Raw genomic sequence first — 26,254 nt, forward strand, 5'->3', positions numbered from 1 at the left:
TTTGTTGTTATACGTCATCACTACGTCGTAGAACCCCCCTTTTCAGCCAATCAGCGATAAACACGAAAAGTTGAAGCAAATTCTTTTGCGATACAACATTAGTTTTAATAAACTTATTGCGTGAGAGAAGCGGTATAAATTGTCGACAGTTGCAACGAAAAAGTATTCACAACAGCACAGCAGTACAAGGAAGAAGTCGAGACAAAGCTAGAACCAGTGGCAACGTTTTCTTTCTCACACTTGATAACAGAGTTGCAGACGACATTTTAAGCCGAGGTAAGTAGGTCAGAAAACCCCTCGCAAAGTTCTCTGAAGTTCAAGTTGTTTCTGCATGGTTTTTCTCAGTTAGAATTTCGTTTCTTGCCTTCTGCGTGAATTTTTTTTCCGTTGATCTTTTTGATATTTGGAAATATTGTTTGCATTTTAAATGATTTGCCAAGATAAATAAAAGTTAATAAAAAAAAAAAATTTGCAGAAGTATAAACCGGCAGTGATAACATGTCAATGCCAACGGAACCTGAAAAACTTCATGAACATTCCAATTATACTAATAATCTCGAATTCTGTTATTGTATTTGTTCAAATATTCTTGAAATTAGTAGATAGTAATATTTTTTCTTCTTTAGCTTCTTCTCGAATTGCCGTTAGCCTTTTCAGTGTACACCCCGGCGATGACACCGAGAAACTGTGATATCCATCTAAATTGTTGAAGATGGGTAAATTTGTGCTTTGAATCAGAATTTGAACACAGTCTGAATTGGCCCTCGGTCAAAACTCCATCAGTTAAATAGCAAAGAGAAGGACAATGAACAGAGTTGAGTGCAGTTACACTGTTCTGAAAGCATAGTTATCAGTTTATGCAGACACTTATGACCATTACTAGTTATTTAACATGTTCGAATTTTCTTTGCAGATACACGAGAATTCCATACCCAAGAAAGTCTCACAGAGTTGTGTCGATCCATAGTTTAACTTTGAGATTTAAGACTTTAAACCTGTCAACCAAAAGACTTAGAGTTGTGTTTGACACACCACTAGCACGGCCAGTTTCGAAAAACCCCACCCGGCTGGACATTGACCGAAGAAGACCAGAAAATTGGACAGTTCTTCCTAAATAAATGATCAAAGAAACAATCCTTGCTCTTTTGACGAGTAAATTACTGTAAACAGTGAGTTGAACTTCAAGTAAACTGGAATATACGGCTGGACGGGACTTGAATGATCACACAAAAAAGGGAAACACTTTAAGTACAACATATCATAGATTTGTTTTAAAAAGAAAAAGAATAAACTACTCAAGTTCAGATTGCACATCTCCGTGTAAGTTATTGCGGCGTGTTTTACGTACACCTTCACTATGAAAGGACACACAACAAGTGTTGTACTGACCCTCGTGTCAGTGTTCCTGCTTCTGGCGCCCCTTGCTATCCACTGCGCCTCCGAAACCGACAAGGGGCCCGTTATTGGCATTGACCTGGGAACTACATATTCATGGTAAGTACCTATTCCGTTGTCAACTCATTGGTAGATCTCAGATGAACGAGAGATCGAACGAACGAACTTTATTTTACAAGGATAAACGTTTAAGGCACATTGCCTTGCCTAGCAACCTGTCCTCCAGTTAAAATACTCTATACTAAAAATAAATAAAAACAGAATAATAGAGAGAAAGAGAGGGAGAGAGATAGATAGAGAGAGAGAGAGAGAGAGAGAGACAGAGAGACAGAGACAGAGAGAGAGAGAGAGAGAGCGAGAGAGAGTGAGAGTATGAGAGAGAGAGAGACACGGAGATAGACACAGAGACAGAGTCAGACAGACAGACAGACAGACAGACAGACAGGGAGAGGTAGAGAGAGAGAGAGAGAGAGAGAGGGAGAGAGAGAGAGTGAAAGAGAGAGAGCAAGAAAGAGACAGAGAGACGGAGAGACTGAGAGAGAGAGAGAGAAAGAGAGAACGGGAGAAAGAGAGAGAGAGAGAGAGAGAGAGAGAGAGAGAGAGAGAGGGAGAGAGAGATGTTTGATAAGTTGTTATCTCTAAGTGAGATAATTCCAATAGTTTAAAACACTCGCCGCAGCGTTTAATTGTAATATATATAGATGGTAAAGAAATGTCCACTTCGTTATCCTATCTTTTAATTATTTGTCTTTCTCTTTCCCGCAGCGTTGGCATCTACTCCAAAGGCCAAGTAGAGATCATCCCCAATGACCTTGGCAATCGCATCACCCCTTCTTACGTGGCCTTCACCCCTGAAGGTCGTTTGGTGGGCGACGCGGCCAAGAACCAGCTGACCTCTAACCCCGAGAACACGGTGTTTGACGCCAAGCGCCTGATGGGACGCACGTGGGATGACCCAGCAGTACAGAAGGACATCAAGACCTACCCTTTCAAGGTCATCAACGTCAACAACAGGCCCACGGTTGAGGTGAGAACTTTGTCCTCTTGAATCAAACTGTATAAATTACAAGAACAAAAACATATTAAAAAAAAAAAAGTTTTGGGGCTTTGCGTCCTCACTCCGGGAATTTCCTATTAGGGACATGTATATATATGTGATAATTGAGTAAATAAAAAAAAAATGATTATACTCTTTTAAATATGCATTGGTTTCATCCTGATGTATGTAGTATGGGAAACAGCACACACAGTCATGTTGAAAGGTTTGCATGAAAAGCAAATTACAGAGAGTACTATATTGATGGACCCGAAGCAGGTAAAGGTAAGGAGTTGCGTGCTCTAAAATGTATGATTATGACAATAGGCCGTAATTTTGTGTGATAATGGCTCTTGCATTTATTAAATGTAGTGTGGTATTGTCTCTTGCATTTATTTATTGTTGGATGCCTTAGTCAGCAATGAAAAACTTTACCTCCAGAATCAATTAGGGCCTACAAAGGCAGAATCGATGTCGATGATGCTCTGATTGGCAGTCAGTCCGCCTTGAATAACACATTGCTGTTCCCTTAGTAAAACATGAAAATATCCACAGAAAAAAAAATCAACAAAAGATTAACAAGCACACCTCGAGCTTTACACAACATTTTCCCCCCACAGGTGACTGTTGACGGTGAGATCAAACGCTTCACACCTGAAGAAATCTCCGCCATGGTGCTGAGCAAGATGAAGTCCGTGGCGGAGGAATATCTGGGTCAGAACGTGACGCGTGCAGTGGTGACAGTTCCAGCCTACTTCAATGACGCACAGAGACGAGCCACGGAAGACGCTGGCAAAATCGCTGGCCTCAACGTGCTGAGAATCCTCAATGAACCGTGAGTGTCAAAGATTTCATTCAATGCTCTCGTGTGACGTATATATTCGGTTCTATTGTGTTGTAGTTTATTCTTCTGGGTTCAGCGTTCTAAAAAAGAGCAATTGCTTTTATTTCTATATAGTATTTTTTGTTCTATTTTGTCAGTTGACTAAAGCGCTCTGAGCTTCATCGATGCCCCCTTTCACTGAATATGTACCATTCTATTCTGTTTGCCTACACGTGCTCTTGGCATCTGTAAACCGGAGAGCTTTTCCATTATATCATATTCATTCGTTAATGTTTTGTTTACTGAATGACAAGCATCGCATAATGAGGCATAAAGGGACCGAAGCAAAATAATAGATGCACAGAATGTTTTTCTGTCATCAATTATATACAAACATTCTCTCAAGTTTTATAGCGCCGCGTCTTTTGCATGCATAAAACGCCAAAAGTGTCAATTTCAAGGAAGCATCTCACGCGTACAAAATAAAATGAAAATAAAATAAAAATAAGCACACAATAGCCGAATAGAAGTGTGGTCTGTAACTGAGGTGGCCAGCGAGATAAATCACATGGTTTCTGCAACACAAACTGCTACCTGAACGACATCTAAATAGTACATACCTTCAGTTCCACTCACTCACTGAACGTTCTTTCGGTGTGTGCAGAACTGCAGCGTCGCTTGCCTACGGTCTGGAACAGAAGGGCGACGAGAGGACAGTACTGGTCTTTGACCTTGGGGGCGGCACCTTTGATGTCTCCGTCCTTACCGTGGACAACGGGGTCTTCGAGGTCCTATCCACTGCTGGCGACACTCATCTTGGTAAATTTTTTAATTTTTTAAATTTTTTATTATTCAATGAGAAACATCCACATATACTCATCGAACGCAGAAGAAGAAGAAGATCCACATATACTACTTTTTGGCACCCTCTATCGGTACCCTCCAATCTTTGCCTCTCCGCCTCTACTTGTAATGCAAAGTGTTTTCTTGGTCATTAACGATTATACATTTTACAAACAATTATGTGCACAGCAAATATTCAACCTAGGTATGTGAGAGTCGACATTAAAGACTTTAGTCCGGGATAAACTGTACCCTCAATGGAGTTTATTCCAGACAAAAGTTTCTAAACTCGACTCCTGCGTACCGGTCCGGGTCTTTCTGTTCATTTTCATTTTAACAGCGGTGCAAATCACCGGGCAAAGACTGAACGTTCCCTGACTGATAGCATATGTTGATTACTTTTTAAGGAAGTCCCACTCCAAGGCTTATTGTCCGTGGTAACAATCTTGTGCTCAAATATATGTGAGTCGCAGTTATGACAGTTGAGAACGATACATCTGTCCTTATTCACAGGAGCTTGGAAATATTAATGCACTTTGTTATTGGTTTTCAAATATAAATCTTTACTTCTCATTCACAGGTGGAGAAGACTTCGATCAGCGTCTCGTCGAGCACCTGGTCAAGGCCGTCAAGCAGAAAACCGGACGTGACGTCAGAGGAAACAAACACGCCATGACGAGGCTTCGCCGAGCCGCCGAGAAAGCCAAGAGATCGCTCTCCTCTCTTCACTCCACCAAAGTCGACATGGAGGGCGTGGTGGATGATGTCATGAATGACGTACCTCTGACGCGGGCCAAGCTGGAAGAGCTGAACATGGACTTGTTCAGGTCAACACTGAAGACGGTGAAACAAGCCCTGGCTGACAGCGGCAAGAGCGTGGATGAGATTGATGACATCGTCCTGGTGGGTGGATCCACCCGTATCCCGCGCGTGCAGACCCTCGTCAAGGACTACTTTCAGGGCAAGGTAAGCTCCTCTTTTTCTTCTTTTCGTTCTTCTGTTTGTTCCCATTGTAACCGTGTGCCGAAACACTACGATCACCTCGGGAAGCGAAGTGCAATCAAACAGGATTGAAAATGTTAGGGCTAATTTCTTAGCCCTATAAACCCGAAGGTTTCCATGAACATACAGACAATCGGAAACCACCAGACCCCATCACAAACAGACTTCTACAATCCACTGGTGTTGACTTTTAAAGGCCAACAACTCGGGTGCAGAGTCTGCTGTGAAAGGAGCGGTAGCCTCCCCTGTCACAATCGCCCCCGTCTGAATGAACTTCGTCCCGAAGTTCCGAACCGGGGGACCACTGTCCATCCCAAGTTCGCAGAATGGGAACAGCACGAAAATGTTCAGTGGTCATATTATGCCATTACCTGAACATATCATGCCGAGTACCATCCCTGCTCGCAAGCGCCAGATGTAACCGTGTGCCGAAACACTACGATCACCTCGGGAAGCGAAGTGCAATCAAACAGGATTGAAAATGTTAGGGCTAATTTCTTAGCCCTATAAAAACTGTTATGCAAACCCGAAGGTTTCCATGAACATACAGACAATCGGAAACCACCAGACCCCATCACAAACAGACTTCTACAATCCACTGGTGTTGACTTTTAAAGGCCAACAACCGTCGGGTGCAGATTCTGCTGTGAAAGGAGCGGTAGCCTCCCCTGTCACACCATGGCTGACGTAGTTGCTTGCTTTTATTACAAAACAATGTGTACCCTTGTGAAAATGTTGAGGGTGTGGAGCAGGAGCAGGGGAAAACATAATTATGAAGTGACAGACTCGAGTTGTATATTTAGATACAGTGGCACACAGGAACAACTGGCATGCTTTTACTCCGGGACCCTGATGTGATGAAAGATGGGGGCATGTTTTATGTGAATTTCTTCCTATAAACTATGGTCATTTTAGCTTAGCTTAAAAAGCTGCCTGGAACAAGAAAGAACTGCGCTTAGAACTGTACCCACGGAATACGCGCGATATAAGCCTCATATTGATTGATTGATTGAGATGTACAATATATAACCCCCAGGGAAAAACGAATTGTAAATTGTGAGTTAGTTTTCGCTAGGAAACTCTCAGATTCTCGTAAATCTCCATTAATCCATTCACATGGTCTTGTTCACCCTATAAACTCTCCATCGATGCTTGATTCACGTACAATGTACTTTCTTTTTCAACAGGAACCACACCGTGGTATCAACCCAGACGAAGCCGTGGCCTACGGAGCGGCCGTTCAGGCAGCCGTACTTGGTGGTCAGGAGATGGACACTAGCGTGCTGATCATGGACGTGACTGCCCTCAGCCTGGGCATAGAGACCGTTGGCGGAGTGATGACCAGCCTCATACCCCGGGGTACCACCATCCCCGCCCGAAAGGCCAAGGTCTTCTCTACGGCAGTGGACAACCAGCCTGCTGTCACTATTCAGGTCAGCACAAATACTATTGAAATGGTTTTCCGGATGGACATTTGTAGTAGGTGTATTATTTTGAAGAAATATCTTTGTGGTGGGAAATTATTATGTTGGATTCTGGTGTTCTGCACTGGATGAATTAAAACATGTCTCACGTCGTACTAGCTGTTAGGTGGAAGATCTCAAGTTCTATACTAGTGAGACACGCAGTAGGTAGATCTTGACCCGGATTCACGCATTTATTTAAGTGCTATTTTGCAGTCTAGCACATCTCCTTTCTCAAGTTGCAGAAAAAAATAAACTGTTCTAAGGCGCCAAATCGTGGCGACCTATCAACAAAATAATAGATTTTCTCACGTTGTTTACCATTGTTACAGGTGTTCGAAGGCGAACGTTCACGGACCAAGGACAACCACCTCATGGGCACCTTCGACCTCACAGGCATCCCCTCAGCTCCTCGAGGCGTGCCTCAGATAGAGGTCACCTTCCAGGTGGACGCCAACGGTGTGGTCAAGGTTGCTGCCGAGGACAAAGGTACGGGCCAGAAGAACGACATCACCATCGAACGATCAGGAGACGGACTCACCCCCGAGGACATCGACCGGATGGTTCACGATGCCGAGGTGTTCGAGGAGGAGGACAAGAAATTCCGCGAGCTGACAGAGGCCCGAAACGGTCTGGAGGCTATGGCGTACACGGCCAAGCGGCAGCTGGACGATCTCGAGAAGAAGAGTTCTTCAGACGTCAGCGAGGAGCAGGTACAGAAGGCCAAGCAGGCCGTGAGCGAGGTGATGGAGTGGTTGGACTCTCACCAGAGCGCTAGCGCGGAGGAGCTTCAAGAGAAGAAGACTGAGCTGGAGTCTGTGCTGCATCCTTTGGCTGAGGCCTTGTATAAGAGTTCTGCAGGCTCTTCCGATGGACACAGTGACGATGGGGACTCTAGGCAAGGACATGATAGTGGAGAGCTGTGAACTGTGTAGGCTTGGATAGGGTTGTACAGATGTGTTATAATACTGTGGTAATCAAGCAATGATTTGAATGGGTCACAGGCTGAGAGAGAGAGAGAGAGAGAGAGAGAGAGAGAGAGAGAGAGAGAGAGAGAGAGAGAGAGAGAGAGAGAGAGAGAGAGAGAGAGAGAGAGAGAGAGAGAGAGACTGTGTCGGGTGAGTTTTAAACTATATTGTGTTTGTTGGGAGAGGAGGTGGTGTGTGCATGTGTACTCGTACAGACTCTCTCAGGCATGTGTTTTATTTCTATTACGTTCCGAATCAGTATTTGCCCATTGGTTTTGATTTATTGTAAATGAATATCTTTTTTGCACTCACATGTCACAATATTTTATAATGGCATCAATGTTTGCTAAAAGGTTGATGTGTTCTTGTCACTACATACTTTGTCATTATAAGTACATATCAACTCTCATGACCCAACTCTGCTTTAGTTTGCCGCCAAAACAAGACACAGGTATTCAGTACATGTATTACCTTTGTAGTTGTGAAAACTTAATCATGTTTTGTATGTGACTGAATGACAATGCTCACTTTCATTCAAAACCAGAAATCTGTGCATGAAAAATCGTTCAAAAGAGGATAGCAAATGTATTTCATTTCTAACAGGATTACGTGTCATTCTTCACAACCTTGTATTTCAATGCAATTCTGATAATTATGCAGAGTGGTTGTTATTTCAATTCAATCAGAGGTAACGAGGGAACAGAGTGCAATTTTGATGTGTGTATTGCTTACTTATATAAATAAGAGTGTTTCTTTTTGTCTACGTTGAATACCAATCAATGTTGTACAAGACATAGTGTCATTTTACCTGGAACACTTGTTCTCTTAATGATAATGATAATAATAAGGAAACATTTATAAAGCGATTCCCTACAGCTCAAATGAAAGAACGACACGATATATAAAATATACAATTTGCATTAATTTTGTTTTAAATGAAAATCTTACAATCATGAACTTGTATGAAGTGTCAAATGAATGTGTTTTTCTAATTAAATGTATGTCTTCAAAACTGCTAGGTGTTCCGGTTAGTATGCATGCACACACACACACACACACACACACACACACACACACACACACACACACACACACACTCTCTCTCTTTCTCTCTCTCTGATTTCATTCTTTCCCACCAAAATCTTTCAACATTTTTTTTTTACAATTTTATTCCAAGTAAAGAAAGAAAGAAAACAAGAAAATGTGAATGAATTGCACTGAATTTCGTTACATGTGACCAAACTGCACACAACTACAAAAGTGCATGTCCACACTTGAATTTAAGAGGAAAAATGAAACACCAAGAAACAACAAAAATGGGACAGCAAACAAGAACAAACTGTTAACAACAAACAAAAACAGTTACAGTAGCAAACACAAACTTTAAAATGATGATTCTGCTCCTCAAACAATGCACTAATAATAATCATAATTGTTCAGACAAATTCAAGAAAATCTCTTTTTGAGATAACAGATTCTGAGTTCAAAAGGAACTGCACCTTCATGGTCAGCATCATTTCTTTAAGACGTTCTATAAGAAGGCAAAACAAAGTTTCAAGACCATAGCACAACTATCAATGAAACTGAGAAGTAAAAAGAACTTTGGAATAAACTAAACTTCAACATTTTTAAAAATGAGATTTAGAAGAACAAATGTACTGTGTTATATAACCTCTCTTTTCTTCAAACATATTGACATTTAGTTTTGATACAAACAACACCATAAAAAGAGAAAATACAAGTTAACAAACTGACAAAGAGAAAGGCTCATTCATTAGAAAAACACCACAGTCATAAATATACACAGAAAGAAAAAAATCCAACAGTGATGAACTCAATGTGTGTGATAGAGAAAGAGGAATGAGCAGCTTTTGAATATTGCAAAAAGGCAATGTGACTGCACAAAACTATTCAGGAACAGAAATTAATTCCACCTGTCTTCATGCAAATCCTCTATGAAGTAAAACATTATAAACTGGCAAATTTCAGGTAACAATCATGTACATAGATCGTCTAAAGAACCTCATAAATTCAGCCATTTTGTTCTTAGTGAGAAATGATATGTATAATTTCAAGACTAAATTTACATGTCTATAAATTAAGTTGATTGCACAGTCGCTACAACTCTGTCATCAAGTGTAAAGTAAATTGAAAGCACAGTTAAAAATAATCTTAAAAAGCCTGACCCAAGACACAAACATGTTCTTTCTTTGTATCAAAAAAGTGGACAACTTACACCAAGATTTCTTGAAATGATTTTTACAAATGTACTTTAGTCAAAAGCAAACCTCACCTCACACTTGAATAGCCCAATAAAAATTGGATGGACATTTGCAAGTTCACAATAACTTGAGATTCGGGCATGTTCAGAAACGCTAGTTTTTTTGACAATATCACAAGAGTATCATTATATTTCCCATTCCTTTTTGTGACTAAAAACATTGATTTTTATCCAGAATAGATCGTCATTTCAGACCTCTCTTTATCAATTTTTGTTTTTATAGATATAAGCAGTATTAGCGTAGCCACTACTTTTAAACGATGCGATTTGGAGAAAGCCGAGCATGTAGACACACCCCTTTTACTGGCAAAATGTTTTGAAATTAATAAGGTGTTCATGAATCTTTACTTATTGTTTGTTAATTCCTGTAGGCTGAAGCTGTATTTTCTGTTTGTGGCTGTAGGATGGTTTGTTATCTTTTGTAGTTTGCAGCAGTATTTGTGTGTTTTGCATTGTTTTGATTTGATTGTGTGAATGGTTTCAAGCGGTTGTTGTGTCCCCTTAATGCTGTCCCTCAGGCTTAAAGATGAGAATGTTGTTGGTTCGAGGGTTCTTGATGTGGCAGTTCTCGCTGGGGAAGAAGGCAAGGAGTCCTGACATCAGGTCTGACATCACGTTGGCTGGGCAGCCAGCCAGGTTGGTTGCCAGACACTTCTCCTCCACTCGCAGGGCTCTACAACAGAGTGCATCAACATGTTTTACCGCCTTACGGCTTGTCCTGGTTTGCCTTTCGTTAATAAAGGGACTAGTTCAAAATAGCCAAGGAGGAGGGAATCATTTGGCTACCAACAGTTGCAGCATGCACAAAGTTACGCGCGATTTGCTGTTTCAGTCAAAGGCTTCTGCAGTTTACCGGCCAAGGTAAGTTATCAGTGGCTGGCACAGAGTAAGCCTGCAGCTTTGCTGTGGCTGAGGATGGTCGCTAAATAAAAGCTTAGCCTGCGCAGAAATCAAACTCTGGGAAAATCTGGGTACTAAGTGTCATGTCCTGTTTGGTATGGGAGGAAGGGAAGTTCTCTGACACACATGACAATGGCACTTCAGTGGAACCTGCATTTTAAGAATAAGGTAAAAGAGACAGACTGGTGGTCCAACGAAAGAGGAGACAAAATGGTACAAGGGAGGTAACCGTCAAACATGTATGTGCGCAGAACCTGCTTGACAGAGGCGGATCATCTCCCCTTGACTATGGATTTGTGGAATGCAATCCTTTCCTACATCAGGAAAAGCCCTCATTTTCATATAAAAAAAAAACCAGTCTTGCTAATTACTGTTGTAATAAAAGACTGGTAGTTTTCTATGAAAAGAAGTACATGGTGCTCAGAGAAAAACGTCCATAGTAAGTGTTCGCTTTGGAACTTTATTTATTCCTTTATTTATTTAAAGATGTGCGTAGGAAACTTACCACACATACATTACCAATTGAATCATAAGCACATGTATACAAAAACAACACCGAACAATTTCACCTCTTAAAAATTTAATTTTCGACTTCTCCAGCTCATGGATTATTACCAGAAAGTTTTCCTCAAATTTAAAAATGAAATAAAAAGAATCAGGTCCCCAGGCCAATGTTCTTACTATCATTATAATACTCTGCTGAGTCCAATGACATCGTGTTGACCAGTTATTGATTTGAACTAAGCTTTTGGGCAAAAGTAAGCACTTGTAATGTTTTGCCTGGGGATGACCAATCATGTATGACCTTGTACTACCCTGGTTACCCCCATACCAGGATGCTTCAATTTAAAATCCTCCAACAAAGGAATACTGCTGCCTAAATGACGAGGATGACAGTTGTATTATATAACCTTCCCATTTAGATGACAGTTACCTCCCCTGTACTAAGTGGCCCCAAGAGTGCTGAAGTACAGTTCTTCCCATGGCTTTGAAAAAACTAATTCATTACAAAATTCCAACTCTGCACAGGAAACACTCAGGGTGTGTCCAGGTGAAGGGATGGTCTTATCCCATGTAAAGCTTGGGTAAGCTCAACAACAAAAAATCAAATGACCAACTCACGAGCACAAGGTATCCTGCATGTTGCTGCTGCGTGAGGATGTAGCATGAGAGAAGGCCTGGATCTTGTTGCTGAAACACTGAATCAGGTTGCTGAGCTGGCTCGTCACACAGGGTTGCTCAAAATCTGTGGAGAACAACAAATAGTAATGAGAAAAGTAAGTTATGGTAATATTCATATAATCCTGTGAGGTTACCCTCATGCTCAAGGAAATTCAGGATGCTGTCTCCTTGGGGAAAGGAAGCTGCCATACAGAGCAGCCCTACACAATTTTTTTTCTGCACATGTGTCTTCATGATTCCCAAGCCCTGAGACTTTTGCACTGAACTTGGGATCTCTATCCTGTGCAGGTGTGCACACTGAGGAATTTGAACACCCATAAAAGCCTGACCAAAAAAGACTCAGGGAAATAAATCTACTTTCAACGTCACTAGTCGAGGAAGGCTTTAAAACAAGCACTTGTATTTCATTAGTATACTCAGAAAAAAATATATCTATAATAAAATTGCTTTGTGTTTGTGTGGTGTGTGAGCATGTCTCAATTCTTTATCCAAGGTGTACTGCAGTCACTTGCCAGGTATTACCACATTTCTGCATAAGCTTGTACGTAACCCTGCACACAAGTAAAAAAAACCACCAAAAAAGTTTAGAAAAGTGAGAAAAAACATCCACCTTTGCGATGGTTGCAAAGAAATTTGATGCCGCGTTGCACAGTCTGATGAGATGGCATCACTGTAACAACCTGACTGGCCACGCTAGGCGGCATGCATCCCTCCACGTACTGCAGGAAGCAGTCAACCATGGCTGACATCATGCCTGGATTGCTGCACAAACAATCACATCAATTTTATGTTAAAGTGTGTGTGTGTGTGTGTGTGTGTGTGTGTGTGTGTGTGTGTGTGTGTGTGTGTGTGCTGTGTGTACATGTGTGTACATGTGTGTGTTTGAACTTAACCTGGTCGCTGCCAGTAAGTATTTGTATCCTAAGTATTACCTGTATTTACCTGAAATGACAACTTACAATAAGCCCTTGATATATAAATGAATACATCACACATACTGGTTGTTGCTGTTCTTCTTCTTCTTTGTTGTTTATTGAACGGTTTGTTGCCTGTTAACACTTTCGTGACGGGACACTGATAAATCAGTAACCGCGCTGACACGCCCATGGACGGGACGCGCATTTTTCAGTACCAGTCATACAAGGTACAAGACTCGTGATTGCTTCCCGGTTTTTGAAGATTGCAATAAATTGAGTTGTTTCCCTTGATACACGTGGTTTTCTCTTCCGGCTTGATCAAATTAGTGCAGATTTGCGTGGTGTTTTCGAACAAAAAAAATGAATCGAAGGCCAGCCTTGTCACGGGAGGAGATTCTCCGGATGTTGGATCTTGAGGATCCTGTAGATCATGATACATCGTGTTGTTTTAGCCTCAAGAAAGCGATAATAGCAGTGATATTGAGGAAGAAACAGTCCCGTTGTTGCTAGTACGAGTCGGCAACTACACGTGGTAGGGGGTGATACTGCTAGACGAACATGTATCTCGGAATCGTGCAGGAGCTATGGGGGTGTGGCAGCACTGATAACAATGGATGGCTGGAGCCTTCAAATCCTTTTGGAATTGTTCATAGTTGTACAGTTGGTACTTTGTTGTGAAAATGTGACTTATATTCAATATGGATTACCTAGACATCATTTGGTGAGTGTTACAGTTTTGTTTCATTTGAGTCAGGATGCTGTGAGTGAATGCGTGATTTGCTTGTTTTTTTCTTTGTACTGTCTCCTTATTTCTGTGTACAATGTTAACAATATTTCAGCTAATTCATAGGTTTTACACCTTGTTTGGTTATAACATTATTTATAATACTTTCTGTTAAAAAATAACTTTTAAAAAAAGCAGTGGAAAATAAAACACACACAAAAAAACGTTAAAAAACACAAATTATCCCCCTTTCACCCCCCTTTGCTAAAACAAATCGCGTGACAAACTTATAAATAGCACGACTGAACTGGGCATCCATTTTTGAATTAGTACACAAAATTTGGTGGTGATTAGACTTAATTCAAGCTTGCTAGACAGATTTCTTTACAGTTACTGATTTTTGGGAAGTTTCTTGGTGGCAAGCTTGGGCAGGCAGGACGTTAACGCCGTGGCAGTGCTAGTCACAATAGTGTTAAAGGAGGTTACCTAGGACGTCAGCTACATATTAAGCTACAGGCAGCGAAAGGGTTAATGTATGTGTGTGTGTGTGCCGTGGGTGTGATGTCGATGTAGAGCCAGGTACTACTACTAGGTAGAAAGTCAACCAACATCATACCTGGATTGTCGGAGTATCATGCTAAAAGTGAGCGGGGTATATCATTCTTGTACTAATGTCATGTTTTGATATTCAACAGAGACAAAGAAAAAGAGCTAGAGACAAGGAGAAGAAAGCGGGGGTAGAGACAGAGAAACATGGGAACATGCATCCAGCCAATTCATGCAGTCAGCCTTGCCTGCACATGAAGTCAGGTTTCTCCATGGCGGCAGGATTGTCCATCTTGGTGAGCACGGTCAGGAAGTACTCGGGGTGGTTCTCGGTGATGCAGGTCACCATCTTGGACAGGACCTTGACCTGGTCCATCGTACAGTCCTTCTCCTCTCCATGGATCAGACCTGACAATGCAAAAAAATAGGTTAGTACAGACAAACCTGTCTGCAATGTCCACCAATAGGACCAACCAAAAGATGTTCGTTACAGACCAATGATCACTTTCGAAAGGTGAATTTTTTTTTTAAATCATCATCCCGGACCCTTGAGGTGGATCGTAATTGGCAAGTGGTCGTAATCAAGAGGTGATTGCCAGGGCAAGTTCCACCGTATCTGATACGAATAGTCAAAACCTCTATGAATTATAATCTATCTGAAAATTAATATAGTTCTTGATGAGTGTAATACATACAGCATACACAGAATTTACCAGCATAAGATATGATTGTCTTAGCACATACACACGCACATACCTAGACAAGACACATACATAGACAATAGGGTGGGTGGTTGAAAGGACAGGGGACATGATGAGTGTTGTCCTTCTCCTCTGCATGACTCAGCATGCCAGCAAAATAGACACTACCCAATATTGACGGACTGTGTGACGATATCTTCTGCTATGGTCTGTTGAGACAGTGATATCAAAATCGAGACCGGAGAGGTCTCGATTTTGATATCACTGTCGAAACAGACCAATAGCAGAAGATATCGTCACACAGTCTGTCAATGTTAGATATATTGCTAATTCTTTGGACATTTTGTATTTACTGTAAAGAAATTACAAAAGTATTTGTCTCAGTTTTGGCTGTTCCATATCCCTCCCTCTGATTATCATTTCTTTTTGTTCACTCTTTTCTTGTACTTTTCAGTATTTTAAAATGTCTTTCCTTTCAAAAAGTCTTTTGCCACTTGCTCAACTAAATTCTGGGATAATTACATTTTCATATATATATTTGTTTGTTTTTAAATTTAGGTGTTTTTGTTTTTGAAGTGGGGAAGCAATAAAGAGGTCGTCGATATCAAAACTGATATCTACGGAAATGTTGTCGATATCACTTTTGCACTGAGCTCAGTTTTGCCCAATTGACCAATGGAAATCCACGTAACATATGAAATAGCAATATTTGGTTATATTTGAAGTTTAATACAATATGTGAAGATGTGTTTGACGAGTACAGTGCGGGCATACTCTTGATATCCTTGGTGATGCATTTCACCACACTGCATAAGACCTTTGTTTTGTCCCTGATGTAATCTTTCTCCTCTGCGTGGCTAAGGCCTGACACAGTGACAGACAACACGGAAAGTTCTCATTCGATGGCCTGTAGCGTTAAGAAGCTATTAAGCTTCGCTTTAATGCTGGTCCATCATTTCGTCTTGTTTCAAAACTAGTATGCAAATGTTTGAAAGAGTGCTGGATTTTTTTTTTATGGAGGTTTTGATGGCAACTGGATTAATCATATGGTGTGTGTGTGTGTGTGTGTGTGTGTGTGTGTGTGTGTGTGTATTTTCAAGCCTACTTATCAGTGAAATATGTATTTCATATTGCTTTTCAACCTGAGTCAGTGCAATATGAGGATTAACAACCAAACAGCAATTTATTCCTGAGGCATTGTCACTCATTAGCTTTATTATTATTGTAATTCATTTTTTGGCACGCACTTTAATTTAAATGTATTTTGTAGATTGTTTAATCAAAGCATGCGTATGTCTAATTGTGCATGAGTTTCATCCAGGCATGTAAGACTTTCAACCACAACATTTAGGACAAATTCCTAAATATTTTGTATTCTTTACCGGATCACACTTTGGACAACACAATCCGGATGATGTGGATCATGTCCGGTTATACATTGTACTTAACGTAAAAAATATGGGTGGTACACGACCCATGCCATCTGAATTGCTTCAATAGGGATAAACTCTTTACCACCTCATTGCAGAGTAAGGGTCGTACATGACCCACGCCATCCGAATAGAGATAAACATCGTAAAATCCTTCTCGCCCATGACACACATTATCCGGACTGCCTTGTTCAAATTAAGTCATTGTTTATTTGTTTGTTTGTTCACAAAGATAATCCTTCAGAAAGTGTTCGATGTTTGGTCTTAAGGTGTTTGAGGAGTACAGGAAATCTTAATCAAAAACTCCCAACTGTTTCAGGCTTGTGAGGCTCTGGGTTGTCCACGACCCAAGAAGGACGTTAAAGGTTAAAGAGCAGGATGTATGTTGTGTCAGTTAAAATCTTAGTCTCTTCAAATTTAATACTGCCTATCCTTATGCTACAATGTATAACAAAAATGGCTGCTTTTCACATTGGCCTTACAAAGCATGTGTAACCTTTGAATAGGTGACCTAAGCTCGAAATGACAGCATAATAATATATGTCTGTGTATATAACTTGATGAACTCCATTTACAGTATACTTTAAAACAACTGATTCATTCTTTAAAAACAAAAATGTATGCCTAACCATATCAGAATAAGGTCAAGAAAGACACAAGTAACGTCCTTTCCACATGTAGCAAGTTCTATAATAAATGACAGAACTAGAAGTTACAACAAGAATATGTCCCCTTTCTATCCTATTAGTAAAACTAAGTGACCATGCCACATCCAAAGGCTAAAGCGTCCTGATATTCAGCAGTGTTAACTGTTACCAGGACTCAGTCTTCCATCATTGACGCATACTCTTTAAGAGTTTTGTTCTGATCCCACATACGTCTGATCCCTGGCTGGTTGACCATCCGATAGTTTTGACATGTTAAAGATCTCCTGGCCATCAATTTTCCAACCAAGCTGACACAACCACTATACTAACCAGGAGGCCAATTCATAAGAAGTAAGAAATTTGAGGTGGCTTTAGCGGCTAGAACCTCTTTAACTAAATGGCTCTAAATTTCGATTTTAACTGGCATTCATGTGACCATCTTTGAGCGCCTTTAGCTAACGAGATTGTTACCTCGCTTCTTGCTCTGTATACGTACGCATGCGCACATACACCCTTATCAAAGGAAATTACCGCCACTTGACGCTTTCTACTAGCAGAGAGAAGAACAGTCAGTGAGGCGCCCTATTGCATACGACCACATGCAGACACAGCCATCCAAACATCAATAGATTACTGGCAGCATCATGCAGTTAACAACTGTAGCGCCGTGAGGTAGGTCAGCTAAGTTTACAGCCGCCATGTGACTTTGGCGAGTTGAAACTGGGTTTCATGAATGGCGATTATGCCGACTTACTGTTACAGCTCCAACAGCGCCACCGTGCAGTCAAGTGCAGCTAATCTGCTTTTATGAATCGGACTCGACATTTGGATTATAAAATACATATTTTCAACCCAGGTCAAACAAAGTGACCTTTGGTCCTCTAAGGCTGAGAACAACATTGATTCAGAATAGTCTTATAGAAGCCAGTCAAATGAGACAGTTGAAGAATACAACAGCAACCAAACAACACCAGTTTTCACTAAACTTGCTCCAGCATGTCACAACAAGTGAACATCCAGAAACAACGAAACGACCTCTTTGAAAACATCCGTAGCACTAGCAATGACCGATCGTTTAATTGTTTGAAGATGACCAGTTTCATGCCATCTAAACGATGAATTTGGTTCCCTTGTATACAGATTGTCATATAGATAACACGATATTCAGTGAATGTAAAGCTTATTTTGCTTCAGTGGTCAATCACATGCAAATTTATGGTTGACAGATTAGTCAAGATTTACAGGTGCACACATGCGTTTTCGTCCCTGGAAATAAATCATCAAGAACACAATCCTATATTCTATGAAAAGAAAACACTCTCAATGCGATTTCTGATTCCACACTATTTCTAATTAACTAGGTATTCGACTGCATTCCGACATTTGCGACAGTAGACTTCGAAGAAAAGAATCTGAACGCAATCACTGATCAGCAATGATCTTTTTCGGTTTCCTCATCTGTAAAATTGATTGTACCACCCTTGTAGTAAAATGGAAACCATTAGAAGCGGTACCATGGGTCATCATTCAATCCAAAGTTTGTTAGACAAAATTTTCCGTCTTGAAAACATCTAGATTGTTTACCTGCCAGGGAAAAAATCGTGACGATTGCAAGTGTTGACATCTTGTTGGCGGCCATCTTCTTTGTTTACAGGTGGTGAAGAGAGAGAGAGAGAGAGAGAGAGCTGTTGATTGGTTACTATATTTAGCCATGACATAACATGCTAGCAGGACGATGCACGGTTCAGTGAAAGCCTTCAAAATCATGCGTCGCACACGTGGACAAACTCAATTTAAGAGAGAGAGAGAGAGAGAGAGAGAGAGAGAGAGAGAGAGAGAGAGAGAGAGCAGATACATTTATTTGCAAAAACGCTAGTGGAATAGAAGCAACTAACGTTGAAATTACTGACGTTGAAATAACGGGTGATAGAAAGAGAACAGCCTCCCTATAAGTACTAAATAGTTGAGATGAAAACTGAATAAGAATTAATCAGGCACCTAGTCTATGTGGCTTTTACTGATTAGCACGCATGCTACAACTCAAGTTTCGCTTTTCGCCCGGAAGCTACCTGATCTTGACCAGCTCTAGTGCTTAGCCGAGCACAAAAGTAAATAAAAACATGTAAGTGGTTTCAGTGAGAAAACAACAACAACAACAACAAACACCTAAGCCTGCCTACACTATCCATGTGTACTACTATTGTTGTTTCGGGTTTGTCTCGGCCTAATTCTTTTTCACTTTTTTAAATTATTTTTCCACAGGAACTGAAATGTTTTTCTGATTACTGTAGTTCTACATCTATGTTAGACTGCGTTGCGTCCCAGGTTCTGTTGGACCTACTCCAGACAGATAATGGACCACAAAATGTTAGTTGTTCGCTTGTCAGTTTGGGTGGTGTGTGTCTGGGTGCTTGCTTCTTTACGATGGGAATAGAAAGAATGTCACACTACTGAAACGAAAGCCGGGTGAAGCACTTGAAGTTGCAACTGACAGACCACTGATCGCATGCAAATATACTGTGCGACTCGGTTTTTACCCCGAACTGAACGTAGTCTGGTCATTATAAACAGTTCTAAAGCCAAACCTATACTCATCATCGTACCAAGAAATACAAAAACTTAACTAAAAGTAAAAAGAGAAAAGAAACAAAAACCAGTCCAGACCAGACCACACTTAACCCGACCTAATCTAACCAGACCAGATCCAGGACAAGGCAAGACAAGCAAGGTAAGGCAAGAGCAGTCAAGAGCAGACCAGACCAGACAAGACAAGACCAGACAAGACAAGGTGACCGTGTGTATCGATCGACACTGAGACTGTTTTGGATTTTCAATGTTTGCTAAAAGTGAATAACATATCAAAATAATGTCCGTGGAAAAATACTTCAAGGAACAGCTAAACCCAAAGAAACACAACAGGAAGTTTTTTGCTGACTGAAGCTGGACAGGTCAAAGGGTAGAGGTCAGACTAATTCAGCCACCTCTCCCCGAGGCTAATGGGGTATGAGAAGGATCACTCAGACAAAAAACCAAGGACGGGGGACGTTCTGCAGCCATGGACGGCAAGTCTCCTACGACAAGGAAAAGTCGGAGAAGAAACCACTGCTGAAGACGGATGCGCTGGGCCAAAGTGCGCGTAACGACAGTGCAACGCATTTCACTCCCATGATGGACAACGACGATTCAACACGTGATGGTGCTCTGCCTGTGGAGTCCCCCCGGGCTGGTAGAGTGCCGGGCCCTATGCCTCAAAGGGGCCCAACCCAAGCTACCGGAGGTCACCCCGTCCCGCCGCGAGGAGCCAGGCTACGGAGGCGGAGGGTAAATGCTACTGGCCAAAGAAGAACAACAAGCGCGCAGGAGACTCCTCGACCGCTGAACATTCTTCAATGGAATGCGGAAGGAGTGTACAACAAAAAGCTTCCTCTCACTGAAAGACTGTATGCCGACAATATTGATGTAGCCTGTATCCAAGAAACGCACCTGAATCCGAACCACCGGTTCACCATCAGAGGATACCAAACCTGCAGACAGGACAGAGAAGGAAGACACAAAGGAGGAGTGCTGATGCTCATCAAGAACAGTATACCAGCACAAGAAATCAAAGTGGACACAAATCAGCAAGCTGAAGTCCAAGGAGTCAAAATCACAGTGGACAGCTCTGTCATTACCATCTACAACCTGTACTGCCCCCCAGACAAAGAACTTTCCTTGCAGTATCTGGAAAATCTACCAGCCGAGAGCTGTTTGGTTGTTGGCGATTTCAACAGCCACTCAACTTGTTGGGGCTACGAGGAGACGGACAGAAGAGGAGAGGAAGTGGAGGACTGGCAGATCGACGCTCAAATGATACTGCTGAACGATCCAGAAGACCCACCCACCTTCTTCTCACGCAGGTGGCTGTCGACTTCCACCCCAGACCTTGCCTTTGCAACTGATGACCTCTCCAAGAAAACCACAAGAGGGATACTGAGCCAGTTAGGAGGCAGCGACCACCGGCCAGTGAAGCTGGCCAACAACTTGCAGTACAGGCCACAGAACAGTACAACGTTTCCAAGATGGAACTACAAGAAGGCAGACTGGAACATATTTGCGAGCCTCACAGACCTCTACACCAGGGGCCTGAAGACAGACGACCTGAACATCAACCGGGTCACCAGGAACTTCAACCAGGCCATCCTGAAAGCAGCTTCAGAAACAATCCCACGGGGCGCACGCAAGAACTACAGGCCCTACTGGACGGAAGAGCTTCAGGAGCTTGAGGATGAAGTCAGCAGTATCAGAGAAGAAGTGGAGGAGAACCCCTCTGTTGACAACAACATTACCCTGAAAGCAGCCACTGCCAAGTACAGGAGAGCCTACCTCCAAGCAGCAAGATCAAGCTGGAGGGAGAAGACGGAGAAGCTGAACCTAGAAAGGGACGGCAACAAGCTGTGGAAGCTGCCGAAAGCCATGAACGGCGAAGACACAAGAGCAGCGACAATCACCATCTCGCAGGGCCAAGAGTTGCTGACAGGAAGAAAGGCTGCCAACCTTTTCATTGACAACTACGAGAAAGTCAGCAACATCACTGTACCAGAAGAAAGAAGAGCAGAGATACAGGAGGAGAGAAGAACCTCCAATGAGCATCAGCCAGAGGAACACATGAACAAGCCGTTCAACCATCAGGAGCTGGCAGATGCCATGAAAGCCTTGCATGAAAGAAAGTCGCCAGGGCCAGACAAGATCACCAACGAGATGCTTCTACATTTAGGCACAAGGGCAAAAACACAGCTACTGAAGCTCTACAACAACAGCTGGAAGACTGGCCATGTCCCGCAAGTCTGGCGAGAAGCTGATATGGTCCCGATCCACAAGAAGGGCAAAGACCGAGCGAAGGTGGACTCATACAGACCCATCAGCCTCACTAGCTGCGTGGGCAAACTCATGGAACGGCTGATCAACACCAGGCTCACTTGGCATCTGGAGAAGAACAACACCTTTTCTCCAGAACAGGCCGGCTTCAGGCAACATCGCTCGACCGAGGACCAGGTGGCATACATCGCCCAGAAGATCGAAGATGGCTACCAGGACAAGAAACACACCCTGACGATCTGGATTGACATGGAGAAGGCCTTTGACAAGGTCTGGAAGGAAGGGCTGAAGCTGAAGCTGAAGCTCCAGAAGAGTGGCGTGGCCGGATGTATGTTCCAGTGGATTTGCCAGTACTTGAACAACAGGAAAGCAAAAGTCCATGTAAGCGGGCAGTACAGCCGGAAGAAGACGCTGAAAGACGGAGTCCCACAGGGTGGAGTCCTCAGCCCCACCTTGTTCCTAGTCTTCATCAACGACATCGTCAAGGACCTCCCTCGAAATGTTCATGGAGCCATCTATGCGGACGATCTTGCACTCTGGTGCTCGGAAGAGCACATCACAACAGCAAACTACAGGATGCAAGAGGCGCTGAAAGTGCTTGAGGACTGGACAAAGAAGTGGCTCGTCAACATCAACACCAGGAAGACCACTTACACGATCTTTAGTCTATCCCCGAAAGAACTGAAGGCCAACCTCAAGCTCTGCGGACAGACGCTGCAGGCTGACAACATCCCCACGTACCTTGGCGTGACCTTTGACAGGCGACTCACCTGGAAGCAGCAGACAGAGGAAGTCGAAGCCAGAGCCAAGCTAAGGTTAGCACTAATGAAAAAGCTAACTGGCACAACGTGGGGCGCAGATGCAGCAATCCTCAAGAAGATGTACCCTAACCCTAACGTGCAGTATGGCTACGTGTAATAACTACATACAGAAGTACCTACAATTATGCCACATCTTGAAAACGATGATTTTCTGTAACAGAGTCTCCACCTAGTACCTACAAAATCTATGTTTTTTCCCCCGGTTTTATGTTTTATTCTTTTGCTTTGAATAATTGGACCTGCATTTGAACTGTTCTTGACGTCGCTGACAATAGTGAAGATGCATTTATTATTGTCTTCATTTCTTGTTTTTGTTGTTGTTGTTTGTGTTGTTATTTTGTTGGTTGGTTGGTCGGTTGGTTGGTTGGTTGGATTGCTTGTTTGTTTGTTTGAGTTTTTTTTTCTTTTTCTTCTTTCTCTTTTTATATTTAGTCAAGTTTTGACTAAATATTTTAACATTCTGTCTTTCTTTTTCTTTCTGTTCGTCGTTCTTAAACATGTCCTTGTAGATTTCTTTTGTTGTTGTTTGAAATATTCAGATCGCATATCATATTCTTCTTTTGTAACCAAGAAATCCTTTACTCCCTTCTTTCCTACCCACCCCCATGGCCCACACAACAATAACTAACTGATACAAATATGTGTCAACAACAAAGCTCAAGTGACTCTAGATCGATGTAACTTCTTCCGATTTCGGCCAACTGATGACTATCTCTGTGTGTAATAAATGCTGAATAGGTGGACAAGTACAAGTAATCCACAAATGATTAGATGCTTGTAGCTCTGTTTGTCGTCAAGCAATGAATATACACCAACAACAAGGTGAATAACAGTCACGTACGTGTCTGATCACAATGATAAGACTGCGTAAGCCCCCAACCCCCAACCCCGTGATGATTGTTTTTTTGTTTTTGTTTGGGTGCTATCAGGGCGGTGCTGCTTTGACATTTAACGTGCGCCACACACAAGACAGAAGTCGCAGCACAGGCTTCATGTCTCACCTTGTCACATTATTCTGATACCGGGCCAACCAGTCCTAGCACTAACCCCATAACGCCAGACGCCAGGCGGAGCAGCCACTAGATTGCCAATTTTAAAGTCTTAGGTATGACCCGGCCGGGGTTCGAACCCACGACCTCCCGCTCACTGGGCGGACGCCTTACCACTAGGCCACCGTGTTGCGGTAGAGAGAGAGAGAGAGAGAGAGAGAGAGAGAGAGAGAGAGAGAGAGAGACAGAGACAGAGACAGAGACAGAGACAGAGACAGAGTTCATTAGGGTACAATCATTACCTTCTGAGGCACACCCGAACAAAATAAAACAATACAAAATTCAACAAAATAATATAACAATAAAAAAATTAAAAAAAGCACAAACAACAACAAAAGAAACACGGAAGGTCACCTCACTTTTTTAAACTGATGTCATTGTTTAAATTGCAGTTTACAGTCAAGGATATAACTAGGATTAACACAAAGAATCAGTATGAAGCTGTTCTATTGTGTATTGGAATGCCGCATTCCCCGAAATCGGCGTATGGCTTCCTAAATGGCGGGGTAAACACGGGCATTCACGTAGTAAATACCCACTCGTGCAAACAACACAAGTCTACATCTACGAGTTTCATGCACGCAGAAGAAGAAGACGAAGAAGGAATACCGCACTGCCACATGATATACTCGTTTTATTCAAATGCTTTTTTTTTAAATTATTATTATTTTCTTTCGTATTAAGGTATTAGAAAAAACTTTCAAGGTAAGACCAGAAAATGGGCAGGGATGTAGCTCAGTCGGCCGCTGTCAGCGTGAGTTCGTCCCCACGTTCGGCGAGAGATTTATTTCTCAGAGTCAACTTTGTGTGCAGACTCTCCTCGGTGTCCGAACATCCCCGTGTGTACACGCAAGCACAAGACCAAGTGCGCACGAAAAAAATCCTGTAATCCATGTCAGAGTTCGGTGGGTTATAGAAACACGAAAATACCCAGCATGCTTCCTCCGAAAGCGGCGTATGGCTGCCTAAATGGCGGGGTAAAAACGGTCATGCATGTAAAAGCCGTGGGAGTTTCAGCCCATGAACGAACAAACAAACAGACCAGAAAATCAACAGCAAATCTTAATATTCCTTGTTTAAATATTTACCGTCTGTAGGCAGACTTAAGACTTTAAACAAGTCAACGATCATTTTAAAGACAGGTCTTCAGACTTCCTTCTAACGCAAAAAAGGGGGTATTCACTCACTGACTCATATAAATGTTATGATGTCAACCGTGCCAAGAAAAAAAGTGAAGACCTTTTGTCGAATTGCCCACTTTATGTGTAGGTTTTACGTAGAACTAGCAATAAATAGAAAAGCCGGATGCTATCAAGTAGACATAAAATTTATTATCTATGCCCCATGGACATAATTATTATGTTTTCTATGTAAAGCTGTCTTCTTTTTTCCTAGAAGAACTAAGCTGCACTGAGCCAACGCCTTATGGTTAAATGTTGATGGGACTTTCTTTTCTCACCCTTTATTTTCTTCCAACGTTCTTTCTCTTCTATCAGATTTTCTTTCTGTTCGCTTTTCTGTCTGCTTTTCGCTTTCGTCTTTCTTTCTTTCTGTTTGTCACCAGTTTATTTTTCCTGCTGTCAATCTTTGACTACTGTTTTGCTCTTATTCCCTTTGACACGAACTCAAGATTCCATCATTGCAATGTTTGAATACAAAAGTAAACTACTAACAACTAATCCAGTTCTTATTCTTCTTGGTTTTGCTGCTCTGCTTCTGTTCTTCTGTTCTTGTTCTTGTTCTTGTTGGAGTTGTTTTTTGTTGTTGTTCTTCTTCTGTTTCTCTTCATCCGTCTGCGTTATCGTCGTATGAGGAAGCACAGAGCTTACCCCAACCCCGTATGGCATGACGTTGTTGCTTCCACCGGGAAGAGCGTATTAACTTTCAAGACAATTATGTTATCAATAAAGGCAATCTTGCAAAACTACAGGCAAGGGAAAAAAGGGCCGACAGCGTTATGGTACAGTGGGGCCTTCGTTTGAGACCCCTATTTTGGTTTTGTTTTGTCTAAAATGAAACACACCATAAGCCAACCTTTCTTGTTTTTTGGTCTCATATTATTAAGTTATGTTCCTTCCTCAAACAAAAGCATACAGACACAGTCTCAGAAAAGTAAAGACATACACACGTCAAACTTGGACTCACTGAGTTGGGGACACGGGTTGTGTGCCAATACACACACAGACACACACAGACACATACACACACACACACACACACACACAGACACACACACACACACACACACACACACACACACACACACAAAGGTCTTTTACAAGTGTACAAGGCATGTATTATGCATATAAACACAACTTCGGAATCTTGGCTGCTAACGCCAAACTTGGGGACATTGTACCTCTTTTATGAACCTGCCAAATTTGGAAGTTAGTGACATGATGGGTTTTCCCACCACAACTTCATAGACGAGTCTCAAAAGCACTGCGTTATCATTTTGTTGTCACTGTTCAAGCAAGGTCATTATTATTATTTAAAAAAAAAGTTATTGCCTTATGCTTTTTATATTTAGTCAAGTTTTGACTAAATATTTTAACATCGAGGGGGAATCGAAACGAGGGTCGTGGTGTATGTGCGTGTGTCTGTGTGTGTGTCTGTGTGTCTGTGTGTGTGTGTAGAGCGATTCAGACTAAACTACTGGACCGATCTTTATG

At 42.0% G+C, this 26,254-nt stretch overlaps 2 protein-coding genes and 1 long non-coding RNA gene across 3 annotated transcripts in view; 1 reads left to right on the forward strand and 2 right to left on the reverse strand.

The window, feature by feature from the left end:
• LOC138959462 (uncharacterized) overlaps positions 1-26,254 on the reverse strand; it is a 381,943-nt gene that overhangs the window by 231,434 nt on the left and 124,255 nt on the right. The window lies entirely within an intron of this gene.
• Positions 156-8,539, forward strand: LOC138959450 (endoplasmic reticulum chaperone BiP-like). The gene is made up of 8 exons (XM_070330949.1): positions 156-276; positions 914-1,494; positions 2,161-2,422; positions 3,052-3,266; positions 3,919-4,073; positions 4,678-5,063; positions 6,287-6,532; positions 6,895-8,539. Exons 2-8 carry the CDS (start codon positions 1,358-1,360, stop codon positions 7,486-7,488), a joined length of 1,995 nt encoding a protein of 664 aa, XP_070187050.1. The 5' UTR covers positions 156-276; positions 914-1,357; the 3' UTR covers positions 7,489-8,539.
• LOC138959459 (uncharacterized) lies at positions 8,888-18,548 on the reverse strand. The gene is made up of 5 exons (XM_070330959.1): positions 18,443-18,548; positions 14,329-14,488; positions 12,504-12,655; positions 11,834-11,957; positions 8,888-10,484 (listed from the first exon to the last, which is right to left on the reverse strand). The coding sequence occupies exons 1-5, from the start codon at positions 18,495-18,497 to the stop codon at positions 10,313-10,315; spliced, it is 663 nt and encodes a 220-aa protein (XP_070187060.1). The 5' UTR covers positions 18,498-18,548; the 3' UTR covers positions 8,888-10,312.

Source organism: Littorina saxatilis, linkage group LG2, assembly GCF_037325665.1.
Source record: "Littorina saxatilis isolate snail1 linkage group LG2, US_GU_Lsax_2.0, whole genome shotgun sequence".
Lineage (NCBI taxonomy): Eukaryota > Metazoa > Mollusca > Gastropoda > Littorinimorpha > Littorinidae > Littorina > Littorina saxatilis.

Bases quoted from the DNA above. Each gene is read 5' to 3' on its own strand.
- LOC138959450 (XM_070330949.1), top strand. From the start codon at position 1,358: ATGAAAGGACACACAACAAGTGTTGTACTGACCCTCGTGTCAGTGTTC. The intron at 3,267-3,918 runs GTGAGTGTCAAA...CGGTGTGTGCAG, and splicing joins CTGAGAATCCTCAATGAACC to AACTGCAGCGTCGCTTGCCT. The intron at 4,074-4,677 runs GTAAATTTTTTA...TCTCATTCACAG, and splicing joins TGCTGGCGACACTCATCTTG to GTGGAGAAGACTTCGATCAG.
- LOC138959459 (XM_070330959.1), bottom strand. From the start codon at position 18,497: ATGGCCGCCAACAAGATGTCAACACTTGCAATCGTCACGATTTTTTCC. The intron at 12,656-14,328 runs GCAAGGCTGACT...TTGTTTGTGCAG, and splicing joins AAACCTGACTTCATGTGCAG to CAATCCAGGCATGATGTCAG. The intron at 11,958-12,503 runs GTGGATGTTTTT...TGTTCTCCACAG, and splicing joins TCTTTGCAACCATCGCAAAG to ATTTTGAGCAACCCTGTGTG.